We start from the raw sequence: 22,066 nt of genomic DNA, 5'->3' as shown, positions 1-22,066 counted from the left end.
GTAAATTTCATAAATTTGAATGATTGTAAAGTGAAATGGACAAAATAAGTAAGTTTGTAATGGGATTAGTATTATTTTTTGTTTCTGACTCACTAACTATTCATTGCAGGATTTTTTAAATTTTCAATAAAAATTTAATTTTTAGAATAATTTTATTGATAATTGCTAGAATAATAAGAAATAATTTTAAAATTAATTTTGATTTTAGTTCTATATTACGAATAAATTAAATTTTAATCATATATTAAAGATGATTAATTGATTAATTAATAATTTACTTTGGATTTATTTACTATTAAGAATTTCACATTCAGGCCAAAAACTGTACGCTATTGTACGCTATTTAAAATAAGTACACTATTTTTTCTTCAAAATCTAAATTGCATAAAAAGTATAAAATGATATTTTTTCTAATTTTGTATTATAATTATTTTTTTCAAATTTTTACTTATTAAGCATTGTAAATAAATTTCCTGAGTTCAAGTAACAATTTCAATTTTTATTTAAATTCAATTTAAATTAAATGAATTGAATTTGAATGAGTTATGCAATTATTACAAAAATAAACTTGTTCAATGTGCTTAATTTCATATCAGCCTAAAATTATGAATGATCACTTCCATATTCTAAAAATTTTAATTATAAATAAAAAAAATTGTACGTTACATAGTTATTTAAATTGAAATTTTGGGAACATTTAGTTTAACATAGCTAATTATCTTATTTCAATGAAATTGTGGAGATAAATAATTGTATATAATGCTCATTTTCCTACAAAAACTCTTACCTGACATTGAGCTTCTACATCACCGTAATATCCCGGATTTTCGTGTTGTTTGCAATCGAAACTTGTTTGGGGAATCGTGCTGTAATTTGGATAATCAACTCCAGGTGTTCCAGGAATGGAATCTTCTAGTCTCCACTGACTTGGATCATCCCCAGGATATCTGCTAGTATCACCTCCTTTGTAATTTCCCTGAGGAACTCTTGGTGGAAAGCCTTCTGGCAACATCCCAGTATCACCCATATCTCTATTTCCCCCAGTTCCATAGTCACTATCTGGTATTCCTACTTCCCCTGGTTGATTATTTCCTTGGTTAATATCTATCGCTGGAACTTGGTCAATCGGTGGTTTGCTGATATCGTCTTGAACTGCAGGCCACTGACCTCCTACAGCTGGACCAGATGCTTCGTCTGGTTTCCATTTACCTTCTACAGGGGCACCTTCGGTTAGACCAGGTATATTTGAGCCTTGATTTTGGTCCCATTGTCCTCTCGGAGCATCCGTGTTAACCTCTTGATTCCAACCTTCATTTATTTTCATTTGTCCTTCTCCTGGACTCCACCTTGATCCATCACCCTGGTTTGTCTTTTCTTTGTTCCATATTTCATTATCTTTCACTTGACCATCAGCGGGATTCCAGTTTCCAGGATTTTGTTGATTGTTATTACCAGTCCATGGTCCAGGAGATTTTTCTTGAGCATCGTTTGGTACAAAAGGTCCAGCAGGTTGCTGATTTGCACCATCGTTCCATCTATTTGAATCTTTGACTTGTGCATCATTTGGGTCGAAATTTCCTTGGGAAGGATAATTTCCATCAGACTTCCAACCACCTGAATCTTTTCTTTGAGAATCTGACGGACCAAAGTTTCCTGATCCTCCTTGGTTGTTCCCAGTATCCCACCTTCCTGAGTCTTTTACTTGAGAATCAGAAGGATTCCAGTTTACTTTAGTTTGTTGAAGTTCTGCGCCATCCTGATATTGCGAATCCTGATTTCCCCAATCATGGCGATTTTCACCGGAATTCCACCTTCCAGAATCTTTTACTTGAGAGTCATGTGTACTCCACATTCTTTGAGGAGGTTGGTCATTCCTTCCATAGTTTTGATTTCCACCAACTTTCCTTTGCAAATCACCCTCAGACCATCCTTGAGAAGATGGTTGCCATTGATTGCCCTGTCCATTATTTCCTATATTTCTTATTTGTGTATCTTGGCTCCATCCCCGATTGTCTTGATGATTTTCTATACCATTCCAATTTCCAGCATCTTTCACCTGCATACCACCAGAATTCCAGCCACGGTCTGATGCAGCATCTGAAGGTTGCCATCTATTTGCACTTTGCTGAGACCAGTTGTTCCCTTTGCTGTCAGCCGCAGCAAGTAAAAATCCTGCAAAATAAATATGCATGTATTTTATATTTTAATAATGAAAATATAAATTAACGAAGCTCTATTATTATATATTCATATTAAAATAAAAAGAGCTTTATGCAATGCCCATTTATAGAGCAATGGGAATAATTAAACCAGTACATTCAAAAGCCACTTCAATTTTTTCAGGTTAGTCAAGATTTTAGAAATGAAATAAGGCGCCCCCAATAATTATAAAGAACTAGCTGGTAGTCGAATGCTTCCAGTTAAATTAAAATAATAGAACATTCCTTTTTAAAATCACTTACCCAACAGAAATATAACTCCCTTCATCTTCTTAAAATCTGTCATTGTGTTATCCTATCTGTAAGAAAAAGCGAAGATATTAAATCAGTGGAAGAAAAAACGGAATTAAACGGGAAAAGTGGAATTCAATGGATTCAAATTTGAATCCATTGAAAAAATATGGCCTGGAGCAAATAATAAGATTAAGTTTTTAAACTATTTCTGGGCAATGAAAATAAAGAGTTGGCAATACGGAAATATGTAAATATGTTTGTAAAACATGAATGTTTTGAAATATGTTTTGACTCTTGATAAATTGAAATCTTTTATAGATTTTTTTTCTCCTAATATCTAAGAGCTGAAATAATTTCCATAATTTTTCTGAACTAATTTCTCAAAATATAATTACATATAAAGCGATAGCATACCACCAATTTGTTTAATACGTAAATAAACCTAAAATTGTGGAAGCCTTTTAATATTACACAAGAAAGATTCCTTCTCTCCCCCCCCCACCAAGATAGCTTTGTTTTGCTTTTGGTTTATTTGTACAAAAACCCTTCTTTTGATTATATTGGGCTAGGTGTAGATAAATTAGCATTCGTCTAAAATAAGATTAAGCCAAAAATTATTAGGAAAAGATAAAGAAATCGTGAAAAAGATGAGTTATGATGATTTAATTATTTTTAAAATAAAATTGTGGTTCAAATATCTCTATAAATTACAAAATAAAATTCCACGAATTAAAATAATTAAATTTCGCACTTATCCTAAATATGTAAATTACGGAATCAAATTCCACAAACTAAAAAAAGGTAGAAAAATTTGCACAAGTAGGATGTACCCACCAAAAGGCGAGATCCTCTGAAAGTAATGTAAGCTTTATGAATGAAATAATGAGTTTTTTAGTAAAATTTGAACATGGATACATCACAGTGGGGATATGTAGGAGCCTGTTTTCCTAGTAACAAATGTTTTTGGGTGTATATACAATATGTCACACCCATGTAAGCTTAGTAAATAGTTTTCGATTTTTGAAGGAAGTTGAATTTCGTATAAGAGATTTGTTAAAGAAAACTATTAAAGAATTAAAAAGTCTGCCCGTTGGATTTGCCTAAATTATCACATTTTAAACTTTTCCTTACAGACGCCAAAGATGCTGTAGTAGTAAACATTTTCCCTCAATTTATTTCAAATTATGGTAGCTACTCTTGAAAATTTCTTAAAGAATATAATAAAGAAATTATTAGAATTTTTGTGGTGCAAATGTGGAAAATAGAAATGACATATTATTAAATCTGTGGAATTTTGCTCCTTGAGGTTAATTTCTCTTTTTTTTCAATCATTCTGTGAATTTCTTTAATTGAATTTTCTTATTGTATTTTAAAACGTATGGCAACTAGATATATTGCCAATGAAAAGAAACAAGATATGGTAATCCAATTAGGGGTAGAAGGGAACAACTGGTTTTATTGTACAAAGACTTGAAAAAAAGTGGAATTTTTTCTTATTTCATTCTACTAGTTCATGCAATAAAATTGTCCCGATTTCAGTATTCGAGGGAAAATTGTAATTCCTGGTACTGCACTTTACAATTACTAGATTAAATTGCCCCGTCTTGCAGACAATCCGATTAAAATGCGGGATTATATCCTTGTCTCAACTCTAGAAAAATAGGAACTTTAAGTACATTTATAGCATATTTTTAATTTTCATAAATAATCTTAGGATTTTTCTTATTTTATAGTATTTAGAATGGCTCCTTTTCAGAAAAATATTGCTTTCTTGTTTTGATATGCGGATCGATTTTTAAAAAATGATTACTATTTTCAATATTTTAATAAAAACGTGTTTTAAAACTTTCTTAAAGTCAATGCTTTCCTCTTTTCTTCTTTTACATATTTCTTCACTCATTATTATACATATTATAGAACTTTCTAATCAACTTTTTCTTCAAATTCATTACCAGATGGCGTCTCGCGTTTAAAATAAAACATAATTATAGTTGATAGATTATCTAATTTTTAAATTCTGAAAATCTTGTCTTGTCATCAGAAAAACACAAATACACAGAATTTCAGAATTCTAGTACGTTAGAAAGTAACTTGAAAGTGGAATATAAAATTCCATGGAATATAATAGAAATTAACTTGTAAATGGAATATAAAATTCCATTCTTTAATGTACAAAAAGAAGAGAAAATAAAAGTGTATAAAATGTTAATTATTTAGGTTCTAAATAACTAACTCTAACATTTCATTATCAAGCTACATTATAAAATAGTATAGTTTAATACATATGCAATAAGTATTTTCGTTAAAAATGTATATTAAGGAAATTAGTCCTATATAAGTAGAATCTGTATATTATTTAAAATATACGAAAATTAATTCTGAAAACTAATTAATTTATACAAATCCCTATTATAATATTAGAAGGAACTCATTAAAAATTTAACAAATCAAAAACATATGGTTTTAACTTTCTGGTATTATTTCTTAGTTCCTTCTGGATAATGGATATCTTGTTTTTGCATGTTTATATGAGTTCTAGATCATTTTGTACACTTTGATTTTTTTCCTTCCAAAAAACGCAAGGAAAAATTTTTATAAATTGCAAACCTTATCATTCTGATCCATAAGTTGGCATTGAAGAATAAAGATTTGTATTTATTTCGTTATATTCATAACCGCAAATAAATTTATTTTGTAGATTCATTCATTTTCCTTTTACGATGGGATTATATTTTTATAAATAATAATAAATTAATAAAACACAAAAAATGATATTTCTTGCTTAAAAGTTTTTAAAAAATTATTGTTGAGAGCAAGTTTTGTATCAAAAAGCAACTCTTTGAAATTAAAATATAAATGTGAAAATCAAAAATGGCAAGTTCATCTGTAAGTAATTTCTGTAAGCAACTGTATCAAATATTTTCAAAAATAGAATTATTTTGAAAATAAAAGAATTCAAAATACAATTAATAAATATAATTTATAGATTTTTCCCTTTAAAACAGACTTAAAATATTCAAAATTTTCATTAATAAATAGAGATAAATGAAAAGCTTTCTGCATGAACTATTCTAAAAATATAATTTTAAGTGCGAAATACAAAATGTAAATATATAGTATACGAAATTTATTTGAAGGAAGTTTATAATCTGAACTTTCAATTTTTATTTTTATTAGATAAAAGACTTCATAAAAAGTTTATTAATTGTTAAAATGAAAGGTAAAAGTAAAATTTTAAGGTTAAAAGTAAAATTTGAATGGATTTGGTATTTAGTAATAAAAATAATATCGGTTCAAAATTAAAACGAGTTTTACTGGTAATTCTTCTATTTAATTATATCTCTCGTAAATTTTAACTTTAGGGTAATCTTCTTTTTGAAGAGTAATATTTGGACATAATTCCTAATTTAAAATAAAAAATAAAGGGTATGATGCTGTATAATATTAAAACAAGTGTTGAAATAAAAGATAAAAATGCATGATTAGGTAAAGTAACAAATGGTACTCTTCAAAAAAGAATTAAATTTAATTAAGAAGAGGGTGCTAAAATATATTTTAGAATTTTGCTAAAAATTATAGAGCATTCTCTCATGATTTTCTCATACAGTTCTACAATAAAATACTATCGATATTTAGATTCATCCCAAGAAACGCTAATAAAGATTTTTTTAAACAAACTTCAGTTTTCTCATTCACCAATTTGATTAAAAATTTGATACAGATTTATATTTTATTTTAAAAACCTATTATCATGAGGCATTCTTTTATTCGTCTAGGAAAGGATTTTAATAAATATAAATAGAAAAAAGAAAGGTTTGAATATTTCAAATACATTTTTCTATATTTAACAATGTCTCTGTATTGGAAGAAAAATTAAAACGCAACATAATCTAAATCGTTAGTAGTGTTGTGCAACGAATTAGTAAAAACTGTATGCGCATCACTATTAATATATCTGCTCTGGAAAAAGGAATTAGGAACTTGAGACGAGAAAGAAATGTGTTTTTTGTGCTTCAATAGTTTGGATAATACGTAATATTTAGCACCAAAAAATATAATATATGATTATATATATATTAAAGATAGAATTAGTACAGAAAACGTTACAACGTTATACTATACTATATTTCATCTAGACAATATCACTCCATAGTAATTAGTTTGTTTACACCGTTAACAATAGAATTCATGTTATAATTTAAATCTCTTTCATAAGAAAGATTAGATTTTGAAATGATTTTACATTTTTTAAATACTGGCATGTAATTATCACTTACATAATCAATATTTACAGTGACATTCTACTCAATACTCTGAATTCTAATAAAAAATATATGTCTTATTTTGATTTCACCTTTGCCAAAAGAGCAAAATTGTGATTTAATCCTCATTTATATAAAAAATTGAATCTTAAAATGGCATTCAGCAATTGTTTTGAAAAATTTATATTTAGTTTCCAATCACAACTGAGCATTTATAACAACATTCTATTCTGTTACTGTATTTTAAATGCATGTATTAATAAAAATTATATAATTTGTATTTTATTCTATATTAATTTTAAAAAATTAGATTCTGAAATGAAGTGAAATATTTTAAAGCTTTTATATTTTTTTTTATTTAAAAAATTAACTTTTAAAATAATAACTAATTCTGCATTCCGTTTAGATATCATAAATTGTATCTGTAAATAGTATCACCTTAATAAAAATATTCAATTTTTCTTTAAGAAGATTTAGATTCTGAAATAACATTAATTTATCTGAAATTCTAGTCTTAATTCTTGCTTAGAATTAATTAATTATTACAAGGTCGACTTTTACATCACACCAAATCAGTATTAGTTTTAACTTGAAGATCTGTTCATCTTAATCAAAAAACTATGATTGACCCTATGGCTTAATCTTCCTTCGTAAAAAACGATTAGAACCTGGCATTATCTTTTTCATATTGTGCTTTTAAATATAATTAAAGAAATTTTTTTATAATGGTACCCAACATGGCTCAAATGTGTTATTTACATATCTAAATTAAAGCATTTATATCTGTTAATTAATCCCAATTTGTAAGAAAAATTAGGTTTTCAAATGGTATCTCATTTTTTTAAAATATTGTATTTTATTTCAACTTAAAGAAGAACAACATTTATGACGTTATTATGCACTGCATTAAACCACTCTCAGCATAAATCTACACTTTAGTAGTTATTTTATTAATTGACAGAAAAATCTAACTATGTAATAATATTTCCTAAGAAAAGATTAAATTTTTCAATGGTATTTAATTTTCGAAATTATGAATCTATTAATTTGCATTTAAAAACCAGCATTTATAAACATTTTGAAGTTTAATATATTTTTTTATAGGCACATCTTAGCTAAAATTTTGAAATTTTTATTTAATCCTCTCTTATAAAAAAATTACTTAATCTTGAAGTTAGATACAATTTTTCCTTAAACTATATTATAAACTTTCTATAAATCTCTTTTGAACATTTATAACTATATTATAAATTTTCCACCTGGGACAGTTTTTGTCCCTTCCTGGATAGCCTCACTTTGATAATATTAGATAAAATTACGACAATGGCATATTATGAATATTTTCAGCCAAAACGGTTTAAATCTCTACAGTAGGTGTCCTCATTTTGATAAAATTATCCAGGAATAGAATGGATTGTATTCCACCAAAGCTGTTTTAGTCTATATCAGTAGGTAGCTTTACTTTGTTAAAATTACTCAAATTATGATTTAATCCTTCATAAGAAAACTTAAATTTTAAACAGAATAGATTATATTCCTCTAAAATAGTTTTATTCTCTACCATTAGGTACCCTCACTTAGATAAAAATTACTCAGATTGCGACTTAATCCTTATTCACAAGAAATATTAGATCCTGAACTACATTTAATTGTTTTAACATTGATATTAAATTTTAATTTTTTTAAAAATATATATAGTGTCATTATTCACTGCGCTCCATGAAGATTGAATCACTCCCTACCTGTAGGTGGCGTTCTGGACGTCAGACGACAACTACTGTCATATGGCTAGGAAGGGGTAATATCCGTTTAAATCCCCAGGAAGGAGAGATGGAACGAAAGAAGCAAACGATTCGATTGAATGACTCGAAACCCCCAGCCGTCGCTATATATATGTCCCTTTATCCAAGAGATCTAGATTGGGAAAAGAACGGGGTCATCCCTTTTGTTTTCAGCAGCAACCACTTTCTCTTCACCCAGTCCTTTATTCTTTTTCTTCAAACGATTCCTCCTTTCCTCAAACGATTTCCAGTGGGGTTGGGGGTGGAGGAAGATGATGTCATCCTCTTACATGAGAGATAGATATCGAAGAAGAAGAAGTGAATTGCCGAGAGATTAGTTTTCAATTATGTCTATGCAGATGATGTCCACTTTCTTTTTGTATGAATTGTATGGAAGGGTGATTTGTTTGGCTTTATGGTTGTGAGCTCTGCTTAAAATAGCGACTAGTAATGGAGTCGTGTAACTGGTAATCTCTTGTAATCAGATATGTATCGTTTTGACGTATTGGATATGTAGCATATCAAAGCTTAGTACATTGTATAACATATCAGTAACAATATTCTTTTTCCTGTTTCAGGAAGAATTTCATTGTTAGTGATATGTAATCAAAAAATGTTGGGATGATGTATATAATTGGATAAATAATAATATTTTTTAAATTTTTTAATATTCAAAGTATGCATTAAAGAAAGTACTGCTGTAGTCGAAAATTATGAATTTCGAGAATTTGACAAGTTTCAAAGTTTTTAAATTTTACAATATCAAATTTTCCAAATTTCTTTTGTGGGTCAGTTAATCATTAGGCATCTGAAGTGACAATTAAATTAATGAAATATAATTTATATTCTTTGCATTAATATTATCAAGAATTTATTAGAGTATTGATAGACAATCGAAAAGTGTGGAGAAGATATACAGTATTTTGAGTAATACTAGATTTGTTTTATATAAAAAGTATGCCTGAAGAAAATATGCCCAAAGAATATTTAAAACTAATACGCAAACAACTTATTTACAGCAATTAGAAGAATATTGGCGTTTGAAATGATCTCATATTGAAAGAATCCTAGTTTCGAAATTTCTTTAATGTCAGCCTTCTATTACTGCGTAATATTGTAAAAGAACTTGCGGGAATTGGTCTCTCCGAAGCTTTCTCGCGTATTTTCTAGTAAAGGTGTAATCCCTTCTCTCTACACATAAAATTGTGGAACTCTAAACCGGCGCAAATGCTATGAAGGCTCAGTATTTTTATTTTTATTTTTAAAGACCCACACGAGAGCGTTTTATTCTTAGTAATATAGTAAAGAAAATCAAACCTGCATTTTTGGATGCTTTTTTTTTAATGGATTTAAGCCCATTTTACAAAGAACTGCAATTTTAGAAACAGAATCACGTACAACTATCGCTCATTTAAATCATTGCGTTTTCGTGTTTGTTTTGTAAGTTCACATGCATGAGAAAGTGCAGACCAACAGACAATTAATCCTTCGACAAATTTGATTCAAAATTTCATATGAATCAATATTTTAGATGTTGAAATTTTGTACCAAATTTCATTTACTCATTTCATTGTGTTTTTGAATCATCACATATCATATGCGAAAAGATAGACAGATAGACAGTTTACCTTTAGACAGATTTAGTTCAAAATTTGATTAACATTAGATGTTAAATCTGTGCAAAAAAATTTTATTGACTTTGCTTTTTATGTTTTTTTGCCTTGTTTACTTGTGTTCTAAAAAATGAATTTCTTTCAAAATATGAAAGAAATCTACAAATTTGGTTCAAAGGCAGTATATAAAATTCCATCCTTCTAATTAAAAGCTTTCTTGAATTCTAGCATCCATAGGCAGGTATACATAATTTTAAAAATGTGTTTTTTGGACAACGGCCAATCTCAAACATGAGGATTCATCAAAATCCCAGGCTCGAACTTTTCCACATTTACAATACTTTTTCTTTGTATACTTAATGTATGAAAAAAGTTTTAAAAAAAAAACGGTGAGCCAAAAAAATTTCTAAAAATAAATACTGAAAATTTTTAGAAGACCTGTATGGTTGGCAATTGTGAAATTATTAACATTTTCGGTCTTATCATATATTTATTATAAGTTAGTGGTCTGCTTGTGTGAAAAAAAAATTAAAGGAAGGAAAAACACTTTTTTTCCCCCCTTTCTTAATTTTAGTTTTTTTTGCAAACATTAAACGGATGAATCTTCAGATGGTACTTTTCTTCAGATGTTACTGATATATTTGAAAATAAAACAAATGTGATTCCGAAAATGTCAATAACTGTTACAATGGGCTTTGCAAACATTCTAATTTGACATTTCAATCTTTTACAGCGAATCGTCATGAAAAATTTTGAAAATTCATCTTAATAATCCAGATGTGGCATCCGATTTTGAAATTAAACTATTTCCCAGTGCATTTCGTAATTTTCGCTAACTTTTGAGGTTTATTTTATTTATACAATTTTTACAATTCTATTTTTGCATATAAATTTTAATTTCTTTCGTTTTCAAAGTATTTGTAAATATTCAAAAATGTTGCATACAAATAAAGATTTTTTAAAAAATCTGCATTCTGAGGTAAATGTAGTGTTATGAAAAAAAATTGTAAAAAATAGCAATATATTATATTTATATATTGAAATGCTTATTTAAAAGAATTGAAGCACAGAAATATTGCTAGAAATTTCATAAATAAGATATACAAGGGGTGTTCAAATGAAAAGGCACGAAACGACACTGTGGGTATAAATGAAGACTTTATTCAAAGTATACAACATCGGCCTGATCACAATGATCCTATTGATTAACGAGCCGAATGATTCCTTGTTTCCAGAATTCCATTAACCGAGTCCCAGTCATTCACAGCGTCCATTTGTCCGTTCCTAGTTGAAGTGTTTCTCTTTCAGATGTTTCTTCAGGGGACCAAACACATGAAAATCGCAGGTGACATCTCCGGGTTGTAGGACGGATGGTCAAGCTGCTCCCACTTGAACTTGGCCAGTTCTGCGCGTGTGACTCTGGAGACGTATGGAAGCGCGTTATCATGGAGAAGAACCACACCCTCCATCAGTAGCCCCGGTCTTTTGTTCTTGATGGACCTGCGTAGTCTTCGGAGTGTCTCACAGTACACATCGGAGTTAATGGTTCTTCTATGCTCAAGGAATTCAACAAGTAGCGGACCTTGGACGACGAACTCAAGAACGTTGTGAAGGACTGGGTCTCATCAAGGCCACAGGAATTCTGGGAACAAGGAATTCTTCGGCTTTTTAATCGATGAGATCGTTGTGCTCAGGCCTATTGTGTATACTTTGAATAAATTCTTCATTTATACCCACAGTGTCGTTTCGTACCTTTTCATTTGAAACTCCTTGTACAAACCAAATTTACTTAATATAAATGTAGAATTTCAATATAATTTGTTTTTTTTTCCATATTACAGAAGATTTAATGAATTTACTATGTCTAGATTCTTAATTAAATTTAAATAATTTGCAATCAGTAATAAAAATAATATTATTTTTCCATTTCTAATTTAAGAAAGCGACTAAGTTTTACAATGGTTTATATACTACTTAAAAGCAAGAACACGATTTTTTTTATTGTATTAGAAAATTGACGTGGATGATACATAACCTATTTTTTAGTTTGGAACAAAAAACAAAAAGTTTGCCTAATTTATCTTCAATATAAACGGATACCAAATAAGAATGTGCATTCATAAGTTGGTCATCTGCATAGTGCCGGTAATTTAAATTTCATTTCTGTGAACATAACTGGTTAACTCTATACCTTAAGGACTCTCAAAAGGAAAGAGTGGCGTCTTCTTTTGGTACTTCAGTTGCTATTCAGTAGAGGTGGGTGACTGCATTAGTGTGGTGGGATTAGCATCGATTTTGAATCGGATTCGAAACCCATTTTCGTCTAACAGATCGGGATAATAATGGTAGGTAGAGTATGAATCTGATGATGATATTTATATTTTGTACAAATATAACAATTTTTTATTACATTATGATCATATATAAAAAGTAAAATAGTACAGTGCTTAAATTTCCCACTTCTGTCAAAGCTGTTGTGGTTTCACGCAAAATCGCGACGTCACTTTTTAGATCCGGTGTGTATACGATACTGGTGGAAGTCGGTTGAGAGCCAAATGTTTTATCGCTGGTATGGTTGTGACGACTCGGAAGGGGGAATGTTGACTCAGGTAATGTCCTCGTTTATTCACGCTACAGTTTAGAATGTGAGGGTTAGTCAAAAATGAACTTACATATTGTTTCAAAACGGGGTCTACACCTACACATTATTGTCAACTGATGTTGTTGTTAACTGTAGTTATAATGTTTATTAGTAATGAAATGAGTTGTACTGAAGTGAATATAAATATACCTATTCTATATACTTGAAAGTGAAGTGAATATCCAATACACCTGAAACATCTGGATTATGTGCATCAAATCAGTAATATCTTGTTTTGCTTTTAAACATTGCATATGAGAAGCAAAGATAGAATAACATACTTTAGAGATAAATATATCGGGTAAAAATTAGGAGGAAAATGGATTGATTACAAATAATTTTTATTTTAGAAAAAATATGTGGATATCATTTTAGTAAGACTAGATAAAAATTATTCTTTAGTTTTACTGAAAAATTCTAAAACATTTGTATAAAATTATAAATAAAATACTGAAGAATCATGGGATGTCAGAAGAATCGTTTGTCGTCCAATCAGCTTAAAAATACTAATGAATTTTGGGATGACATAACAATTGTCTGCAATCCAATTTGTTTCCTTCTTTTAAACTGGAGTTTGTTATTTGTATATTTATTTCATGCATGTGACAATATCTTATTTTGATTTTACTAGAAGTATAGTTTTTTTGTTACATCGTATACTAGAAGCAAAGACTGAGCTGGATTTATCTCTACCTAAATAAAAAGAAATGACTATATATTTATTTAGTATCACAAAGAGAAACAAAGGATTTTAAGAACAAAAATGTTGTGCATAATAAATGCATAATAATATCTCTTTTCTTTGAGAAAGGAAACACCAATGAATATCGTCTTAAGCCATCTTTCAGAAAATAACAAATGCTATTTTTAAGAGTTAATTATTTTTCATAAAAAGTTTATTCAAATTATTAGAAAATAATAGAAATATCGATCATTAGATTCTCCACAAGTTGTTTATTACATTGTTAAAATAGTTTACTTTTTTTACCAACCTACTCATTTTTGAAATTAACAGAATGCTGAACACTAGATTTCAATCTGCTGCTTATTACAGATTTTTTTAAATGATTATAATTTTTTTAAATTCGTTTCAGTTTTTCGAAAGCGTTGAAACATCGGCCACATTGTGCCACTTATTTATAGTCGTTTTATAAATAGTAATTTTTTTCAACGAGCGTTTCTCTTTTCGAAAACAATAGAGCTTCGACAACTGAATTCGATTAATGTAAAAAATGTGGAAATGTAACTGCCGCCAGGTACATTTGATGTTTTATATATTGACCAACCACGTTTATCTGTCAGTAAAGTTTCCAGAAATATTATTGTTGTGTTTACTTATAATTTAATGTTCATGATTTTCATAAGAAAATATTTTTAAGCAGCAAATGTTGATTAACATTAAAGTTTTGTTGCTTTAATAGTTTGAATTTTAGTTCGATGATGAAATCACTTGCTGAAAATAACACAAAAAATACTTGTAAAGAATTGTCAAAATTGGGAAAAATTTGTTCACAATATATTAAATTGATATAATTAAAAGTAGAATTTTTTAAATTTTAAACTATTTAAAAGATTATTTTTAGCAAAAATATGTTTGGTGTCATCTTGGAAAATGCCAAAATCTCGGTTAATTTAATTCCAATTAAAAAATTTAAAAATCACTATTAGATGCACATGCTCTTTCTTCAAAGTATATCTGTGTTGAATTTAATAAATATTGGTCAAATCCTCTGCCCTGTAGAGTGCCAATGGAAGAGTGCGTAGAGTGCCACACACACACACACACACACACACACACACATACACACACACACACACACACACACACACACACACGCGCGCGCGCACTTTTCTCTCTCCCATTTCGTTCGCTCTTGCACACACACACTTTCTCTCTCTTTCTATCTCACATAATCTCACTCTGTCTCTCTCTCTCTCTCTCTCTCTCTGTTTGTCTCTCACATACTATCTCTCTTTCTGTCTCACATACTCTCACTTTGTCTCTCTCTCGATCGCACATACACTCTTTCAATCGTTTTTCTCTCTCACACACACATTTATGCACATTTTAATTTTATTGTTAAAGACTCATCCAATGAGAAAATAAAAATTGGTTAATATGAAACGTCCATCAACACAAAAGATTTTATCAATTTATTATTTCTTATTCTGTTCCACCTATTTAACAAAATAATTTTTTGTACAAATTGAAAAGAAAAGAAATATGCGTGATCAAATGCAGAAAAAATTTCACGTTGTATCACTACCGCATTAAGACAGCCACATATTCAAATTATCATAAAATAAATAGTCGGTTTATGAATCAACTGTCCATCAGTTCTTATATATATCAATGTGATTATTCTAGAAAAATAATGAGGCAAAATATACTGATATTTAATATATAATCCTGACTTCAAAATTTTAGAAAATTATCAAATTTGTCTTCAGAAATGATTTAAAATTATTTCTTTTCACATATAACCAATTCTCTTAACCCATCTATGACGCTGAATATAGAATGCCCACATGTTTAAACGTACGAGAAAGTCGAGAAATGAATACTGTTGGTAATTTATTTTTTCTTCAATTCAATCTTTTTTGTGTCAACAAATGACTGAAAACAAGCACTACTCTCTCTCTCTATATATATAAAACAATTCTTATTAGAAGAATGTTAAGAAACTCTTTAAAAACGAAAAAAAATTATGAAATAAATATAAAAGAACTGCTTATTTATCGACAAGATTCCATTTCTTTTCATTACCCACGAACAACAACCACGCCTTAACAAACAATTCTCTCTTGTTTATCCCTTTGTGATTTTTTTATTCATCTAATTAATTTGATAAATGATTACTTATTAGAAATGGATGATGCAAACGAAAGAGCAATTCTCGATTACAAAAAAAAAAAAAAAAAAAAAAATTGGAACACTTCTGTTGATAAACAATAGAGAACTTTAAGCTATTATTTTTTTTCAGGTTGGCGATAATTTTCTCTTCTTTTGAACGGACTTTTAAAACTTTCTTTTCTTTTGGTGATCATTTGGCCCCATAAATTCTGCCAAATTGGAAGTTGGGCGCCGGGTTGAAATCTCTAAAAGGTAGAGACTCGTGCGTGAAGAGTTCTTTTTGCAGTCTATGAGATGACGCAAAATTCTGAAGAATTGCTCTTATTCTTCTACATTGTTTACGGTTCCTAAATTTTGTACAAAGTCATTTTATTTCAACTTTATTTTATATCGACTTGGGAATATGATCGACAAAAAATTACAAAGGAATATTTATATTTCATATATTGTGCATTGATAGTTAAATGTGTAGTATTAGCATTGATTAAAGCATACCCTTCAACAGCTAAGGAAATTCTAAGGTTGCTATGGAAATTCAATGAAAACTATGGAACTAAAGATACATAATGAAAAACTACGGAAAGCGCCAAATAATGGATTTATACAAAAAATTATAAAAAAATAAAAACTCTCCCCAAATAGTTTTTTTTTCTTCAAATTCTTGCTCACAATAATGCTGGTAGTGAAAGAATTTTTAGCATGGTTAAACAAATTTTTTGTTCCATCATAAATACAAATAAAACATATTAATAGATAATAATAAACATTGCATCTCATTACAAAAATACTTATAGGCATTTTTTTTTATTATGTTAAACTGAGCAGTGACTTAAAATAGCAAAAATATTTGCTATTTAATGGGAAAAAATGTAATTGTTTGTAAAAAACTTAAAATAATTTGTTTCATTAATAAAATCGTATTATTAAAATTATATTATTTACATATTTAATCGACTTTGTCACTTTAATTTTGAATAATATTTGAAATATTTGTTTTTAATGAAAATTCTTTGGAAAGATCTAGTCAATAATTTGTTTATACCCATTAAACGTAATATATGTATAAGAAGTTCTACTGATGATTGAGTAACCAATGTTGAAAGGCATGCTAAAGGCTCACGAAAGCTCAATAAAAATGAGCTTAGTTTGGGAACTCGAATTTAAAAATTTCGGTCTGATAATAAATATAAACAGCAAAGAAAACAAACAAAAAAAACACGATAATTTTTAAGCTAAAAAAATTGAAGAAAATCCGAGTGTTTAATCCAAAGCATCTTAATATGATCCGTTTCGGCTTGAATCATCTGCCTTTTTTCATGTCGTTTTATTGTGTCAGATGTTGTATTTCCTGTGAAACAATTTTGAAATTGCTCTATTTAAAGAAATAATGCCAGCTTTAAAATATTATAATGCTAATAAAAATTGATGTGAAAATTATGCTTGTAGTTAAATTTAATAGAAAGTGATTTATTCAAATCATGCTATTAACACTGGGAAAATTTGATAAAACAATAAAATTCGTTTGAATTTCATAAGCAACATTAACAATAATAATAAGCTTTATTAGAAATTGTAATTACAATTAATTTTTTAAAAAATAATAAAATTGGAAAAAATAATTGAACTGAAATAACCCTAATGTCCCTTACAATTTTGTTTTTTTTAATTTTGAAGTATTAAAATAGCGCTTTTGCGATAATACGTAGATATAATAAAAAAAGAATGTAAAAATTTCTATTCATTTTTAATTAATTAAAATATAATTTATATTTTCTAAACTCTTTCTTTTTGAAAGACTATCACTTGAGAATTAATCAAAAGCCACATTTGTCAGCTGTAAATCTAACGATCTGTCTTGGAAAGTATTTCAACGACTTTTGCATCACATAATTAACAAATGCGAGGCTAAAAACATTTTCATTTCAAAAAATAGAGACAATAAGAACACAAAATATCAGATGAACGGATTTCAATCAGAAATGGAGAAATAGTTGATTTAAAAAGGAAGAAAAAATGTTGGAGAAAAGAAGTGCATTGGACAGTCATAACTCTTATTTAATACTAGCCGCCTTTGGCGACCAGCCGGTTCGCCAATCTTAATGCTCGTTAAAATTTTAAGTTAAATATTTTATGTAATTCCTACTTTAATAGCTTCTTCATCAAATATTTTAAAGCTTCAAATTTTGATAGTCCTTGTAATTCACTCATAATAATATAAAGTCCTTCAGCCATAACATAATATGTATCTCTCTGATTTTCTGTTAGTTCCGGTAGAATTTATGCTTAAAATTAAAATGGAAATGACTAAGCTACAATTAATATAATATTATTTTTTACTGAAACAAAGCATTTTTTTTAATAATATGATTACTGATAATAGAGTCACTGAGCGTTTAAACTTTATAGGCACTAAAGAATATCTTTCTTAAGTTATGTAATATCTCAAGAATTTGTCAACAAAATTTTCTCAGATTCGTCATGAACAGATCGATTCATTAACAATGTTTAATTTTAAATGCATCAAACTTTAAGAAAATAAAATGAATCGTTTAAAATAATCGGTCGAAAACAGTTTTAAAAAACTACTTAAAAAACGATGTACTTAAAACTATAAGCATATACAAAAAATATATATAACTAACATAAATACAATTTACTTACAAAAGCATGCAACTAACCTAAAAATAATTTAAATCATCCGTTGATAACGGTTGTCATGGTAACAATCAGAATGCGCATGCGTGAATTTTCTTCGCCAGCTCCGGTAATGCAAATGCGTGAATTTTTCTACGCCAGTTGGGGTAACGCTATGCAGATTATACATTTTTAATTTCCTTTTTCTCTGTGTTATTTTAATTCAAAAGTACTTCAGAATGAATCTCAAACATGGATTAATTAACAGTGTTTAATTTTAAATGCATAAAACATTAAGAAAATAAACAGAATCATTTGAAATAATCCGCCGAAAAATGTTAACCCTAGCCTCATTACTGTTGGGAGAAAAAAAAATTGAAGCCTTACTCATTTGGCGGTGGGGAAAATGGAAGATTTTTTTGGCGGGAAAGTTAGTTTTTAATTAATTATTAAAATTCTAATTAAAATTTCAAAAAAAGGGACCCCAGGTACACATTCCCGACCTCTAAGGTATACATGTACCAAATTTGGTAGCTGTATGTCAAATGACCTGGCCTGTAGAGCGCCAACACACACACACACATTGAGCTTTATTATAAGTATAGATTACTTAATTGGCATGTCGCTATTTATAACAAATTTTAGAATTCATTACAAATCCGTGCTAATAATAGTAATTCACAATGAATAGTCCTCGTGGGTATAATTGACTGTTATAAATATAATGTCTCTGTTGTTATTAGATGGCAATAATTGCCGATATAATTATTATTAATATCAGCAAATGTCTGACCAAATGATATTCAAAAGGTGTAGTTACAATAGTATATAATAATAATAATCGTTTTTATTTTGTGGTTTTTAAGTGTATTTTCTCAGAAAAATAAAGCTGTTATTATTTCCTTTTTAAAATTAGCAGCAGTTGCTTATTATCCAAAAGGATAAAATGATGAAAAATATTGTCAGAAAACTTCTTTTGTTATTTTGCTTTTTAATTTTCAAATCAATTGTAAATGTTGTCTAATATTGTCGAATGTCTTTTTAGAATGAAAATGAAAGGAGAAGAATATATCAGTATTTAAAAAAATTAACCTTTATATTAATTGAAAAACTTATAAAGAGCGTTTTCTAAACCACCGGCGTCCTGGCATAGGGGTAGCGCGTCTTCGCCAAGATCTGTGGGTTCCAGGTTCGAGTCTAGGTTCGGGTATGGTTGTTGTTCTATCTCTGAGGTGGGTGAATGTACCCCCCTGTAAAAAGGGGTTGTGTGAGTGAATGTGGTCCATGAATTAGCGAAGTTGTACTCTTAGCTCTAGTAGACGCTACTGAAAAACAAGAGACGCTCACTCGGCTTAAATCGCTGACAGATAACTGTCAGTGAACATGTAAAGTGCCATAAGTCACAACAATATAAAGCATTTTCCAAAATAAACATATTAGTCTTAATGCAAACTTACTGTTTATAAATATATATAGGAAATTTTAATTATTTCCGGCATAAATTGTTGTTCGTATGTAAAAAAACAATTATAGTTACTTCATTTTTTTTAATTATTCATTTCATACAGATAATTAAATTAAGATTTCCCACTCATTATTCATTTGCTCCCAGATGCCATCTAAGTACAGATTATACTATTTATTGATTTCGGAAAGCAGATTTCATCAGTGATAGTATCATCGGGAAGGAAAAGATTAAACACGAATGCAATTTTTAAGCTAATTTGTTATAGAAAGTGCTAAGATTTTCAAATAATTAAGATAAGGTTAAAACTAAAAGAAATAATGTATTATTGTTCACTAGAATTTATGCATCCACTTGAAATGTATCATAATTTTATGCAATTTCGAAGAAATTATTATTTATAATAATGGACATAATTAAGCAAATAATAATGGAAATTTATTATAATTTGCAAATAGTTAATGCTAGTTTACTAACATTGCGAAGAAATCGTTAAAATTTATAAGAAAGTAAAACACGTTTGCGGTTTATAATAATTTATAAATTATTTTTGAAAACTGATTGAGAATAAAATGTTTTCAAACTCAGATTTATGAAGTTCATACCAGGATTCTAATAAAATAATTTTATTTACTTTACAGCCAAATATTTACCAGCTTACAACATATTATTGCAAACGCTGAATCATATGTATCGGCAAAAACTTAAAATACACCTAGTCGTATATCTTTTCTCTCCTTATCCTCATGCGATAACGTAATTCATAGTTAAATATAGACAGAAATCCAACGATTTGAAATATAAAAAATAATAAAGCTGATTTTGGGATATTTCAAACTTTTTTGTTTATTTTAGTGCAAAGAGGCTTTTATAATGAAGTGGTTCTTCATATTTTGTAAATATGTGTTATTAATATTCTCCTGAAATAAGATATTTTTGGTCAAATTATAGACCTTATAAATATCTAACAAAGATTCTCAAACAGTTTTTTGAAACTGTTAAAATCCACCTAATTGCAAAAAGCTAAATTTTTCATTTATGTTTTTATTAAAATTCCAGCTGAAAATAGATCCATGTTTAATGTATTAACAAAAATAACTAACAATCTATTTGAACGTCGTAAAGTCTTTATTGAAACAGTTCCTATATTTTACTACTTGTGAACAAAGGCTTAAGTTCTTTAGACTTTTAAAATATAGCAGAACAGAGGTTGTTGGTAACATTCGCCAAATCATCTGTTAACAGTAACGTGGTAAAAGTATAAACACCGTTTGGCACAAAGAAGAAATATTCTGCGCATTAGTATTAAATGAACAACAGATCACACTTATATGAATGCAGTTTTGGAAAATAGATATGATATATTTTATAAAAAAATACTTTTGTATAAATATAAGAATCCACAAATTCCTCACATTGTCAGTAACTTCAGCAAAGATTTTCATGGTGATTAAATTAATATCATTAAAAAGATAATTGTTCATATTTTAAAACGGTGTAAAAAGCATTTTTGTAATGCAATATTTTCGGAAGTTATCGCGGAAAAATGCCAAAATGTACCCTAATTTTTAATTAAAACTTCAAAAAATTTGCTCTGGGGTGCACATTCTAGACCTCCAAGGCATACATGTGCCGAATTTGGTGACTATAGGTCAAAAGGTCAGATCTATTGAACGTCAACACTCGCAAGCTCCATCTTTATTATTATTATAGGTGAAATTGTGAATATCAGCTGAAGTAGACAATTTATAAATGTTGAAACTTCCTGGAAAATAACAGATTGCAGAAAAGAATTAAAAAAAACACTAAAAAAAATTTAAGGGCTTGCATCATGTTATACTAAGTTTTCTAAAGCTCAGTATTTCATACGTATTTTCATTTTAATTGAAATTTACAGTTTTTTGCTTTTTGATCACACAGTCATTACATTATATTTTCTTTTACATTTTTTACCTTCAGCCGGAAAGTAAATAATCTTATAACTTATTTTTTTTAATGCATATTCATAAACTTGCATCGGAATTTCAGATTCAAATTCATGAATATAGACTACACGAAAGCAATATAGGGGTTTTTTTTCTGAATTTTTTCCTAAAATGTTGCTTTTTACTTTAAATTCCTGGATTCGTCTGCTTTTTATAATTCAACTAAAAATATTTCAATTGAATCATCGGTCTATTAAAATGTCTATTAATAGATTGTTTATTATCAAAAGAAAAATATTTATTTATGAAGCAAAAAATATTGTATCACAATGAAATGTTAAATAAAAAATGGTAGCAGTACAATAAGAAAAATGAAGCATTCACTCTAAAAATCCCCTTCTTCCACTAAACCTTAAAAAAAAAGTAAGTTTAAAAATA

The 22,066-nt window shown here is 28.4% G+C and overlaps 1 protein-coding gene across 1 annotated transcript in view; it reads right to left on the bottom strand.

Moving 5' to 3' along the window:
* Positions 1-22,066, bottom strand: part of LOC129975960 (uncharacterized) — a 63,243-nt gene that overhangs the window by 3,154 nt on the left and 38,023 nt on the right. The window contains exons 2-3 of the mRNA XM_056089268.1: positions 2,463-2,518; positions 788-2,172 (exon numbers count right to left, since the gene is read on the bottom strand). Of these exons, the coding sequence (XP_055945243.1) occupies positions 788-2,172; positions 2,463-2,505 (1,428 nt within the window). The 5' untranslated portion in view covers positions 2,506-2,518. The remainder of the gene's footprint in view (positions 1-787; positions 2,173-2,462; positions 2,519-22,066) is intronic.

The sequence above is a fragment of the Argiope bruennichi genome, chromosome 7 (genome assembly GCF_947563725.1).
Source record: "Argiope bruennichi chromosome 7, qqArgBrue1.1, whole genome shotgun sequence".
Taxonomy (NCBI): Eukaryota; Metazoa; Arthropoda; class Arachnida; order Araneae; family Araneidae; genus Argiope; species Argiope bruennichi.
Note: the sequence above shows the minus strand (reverse complement) of the source record. Positions and strands in the feature narration are given on the sequence as shown.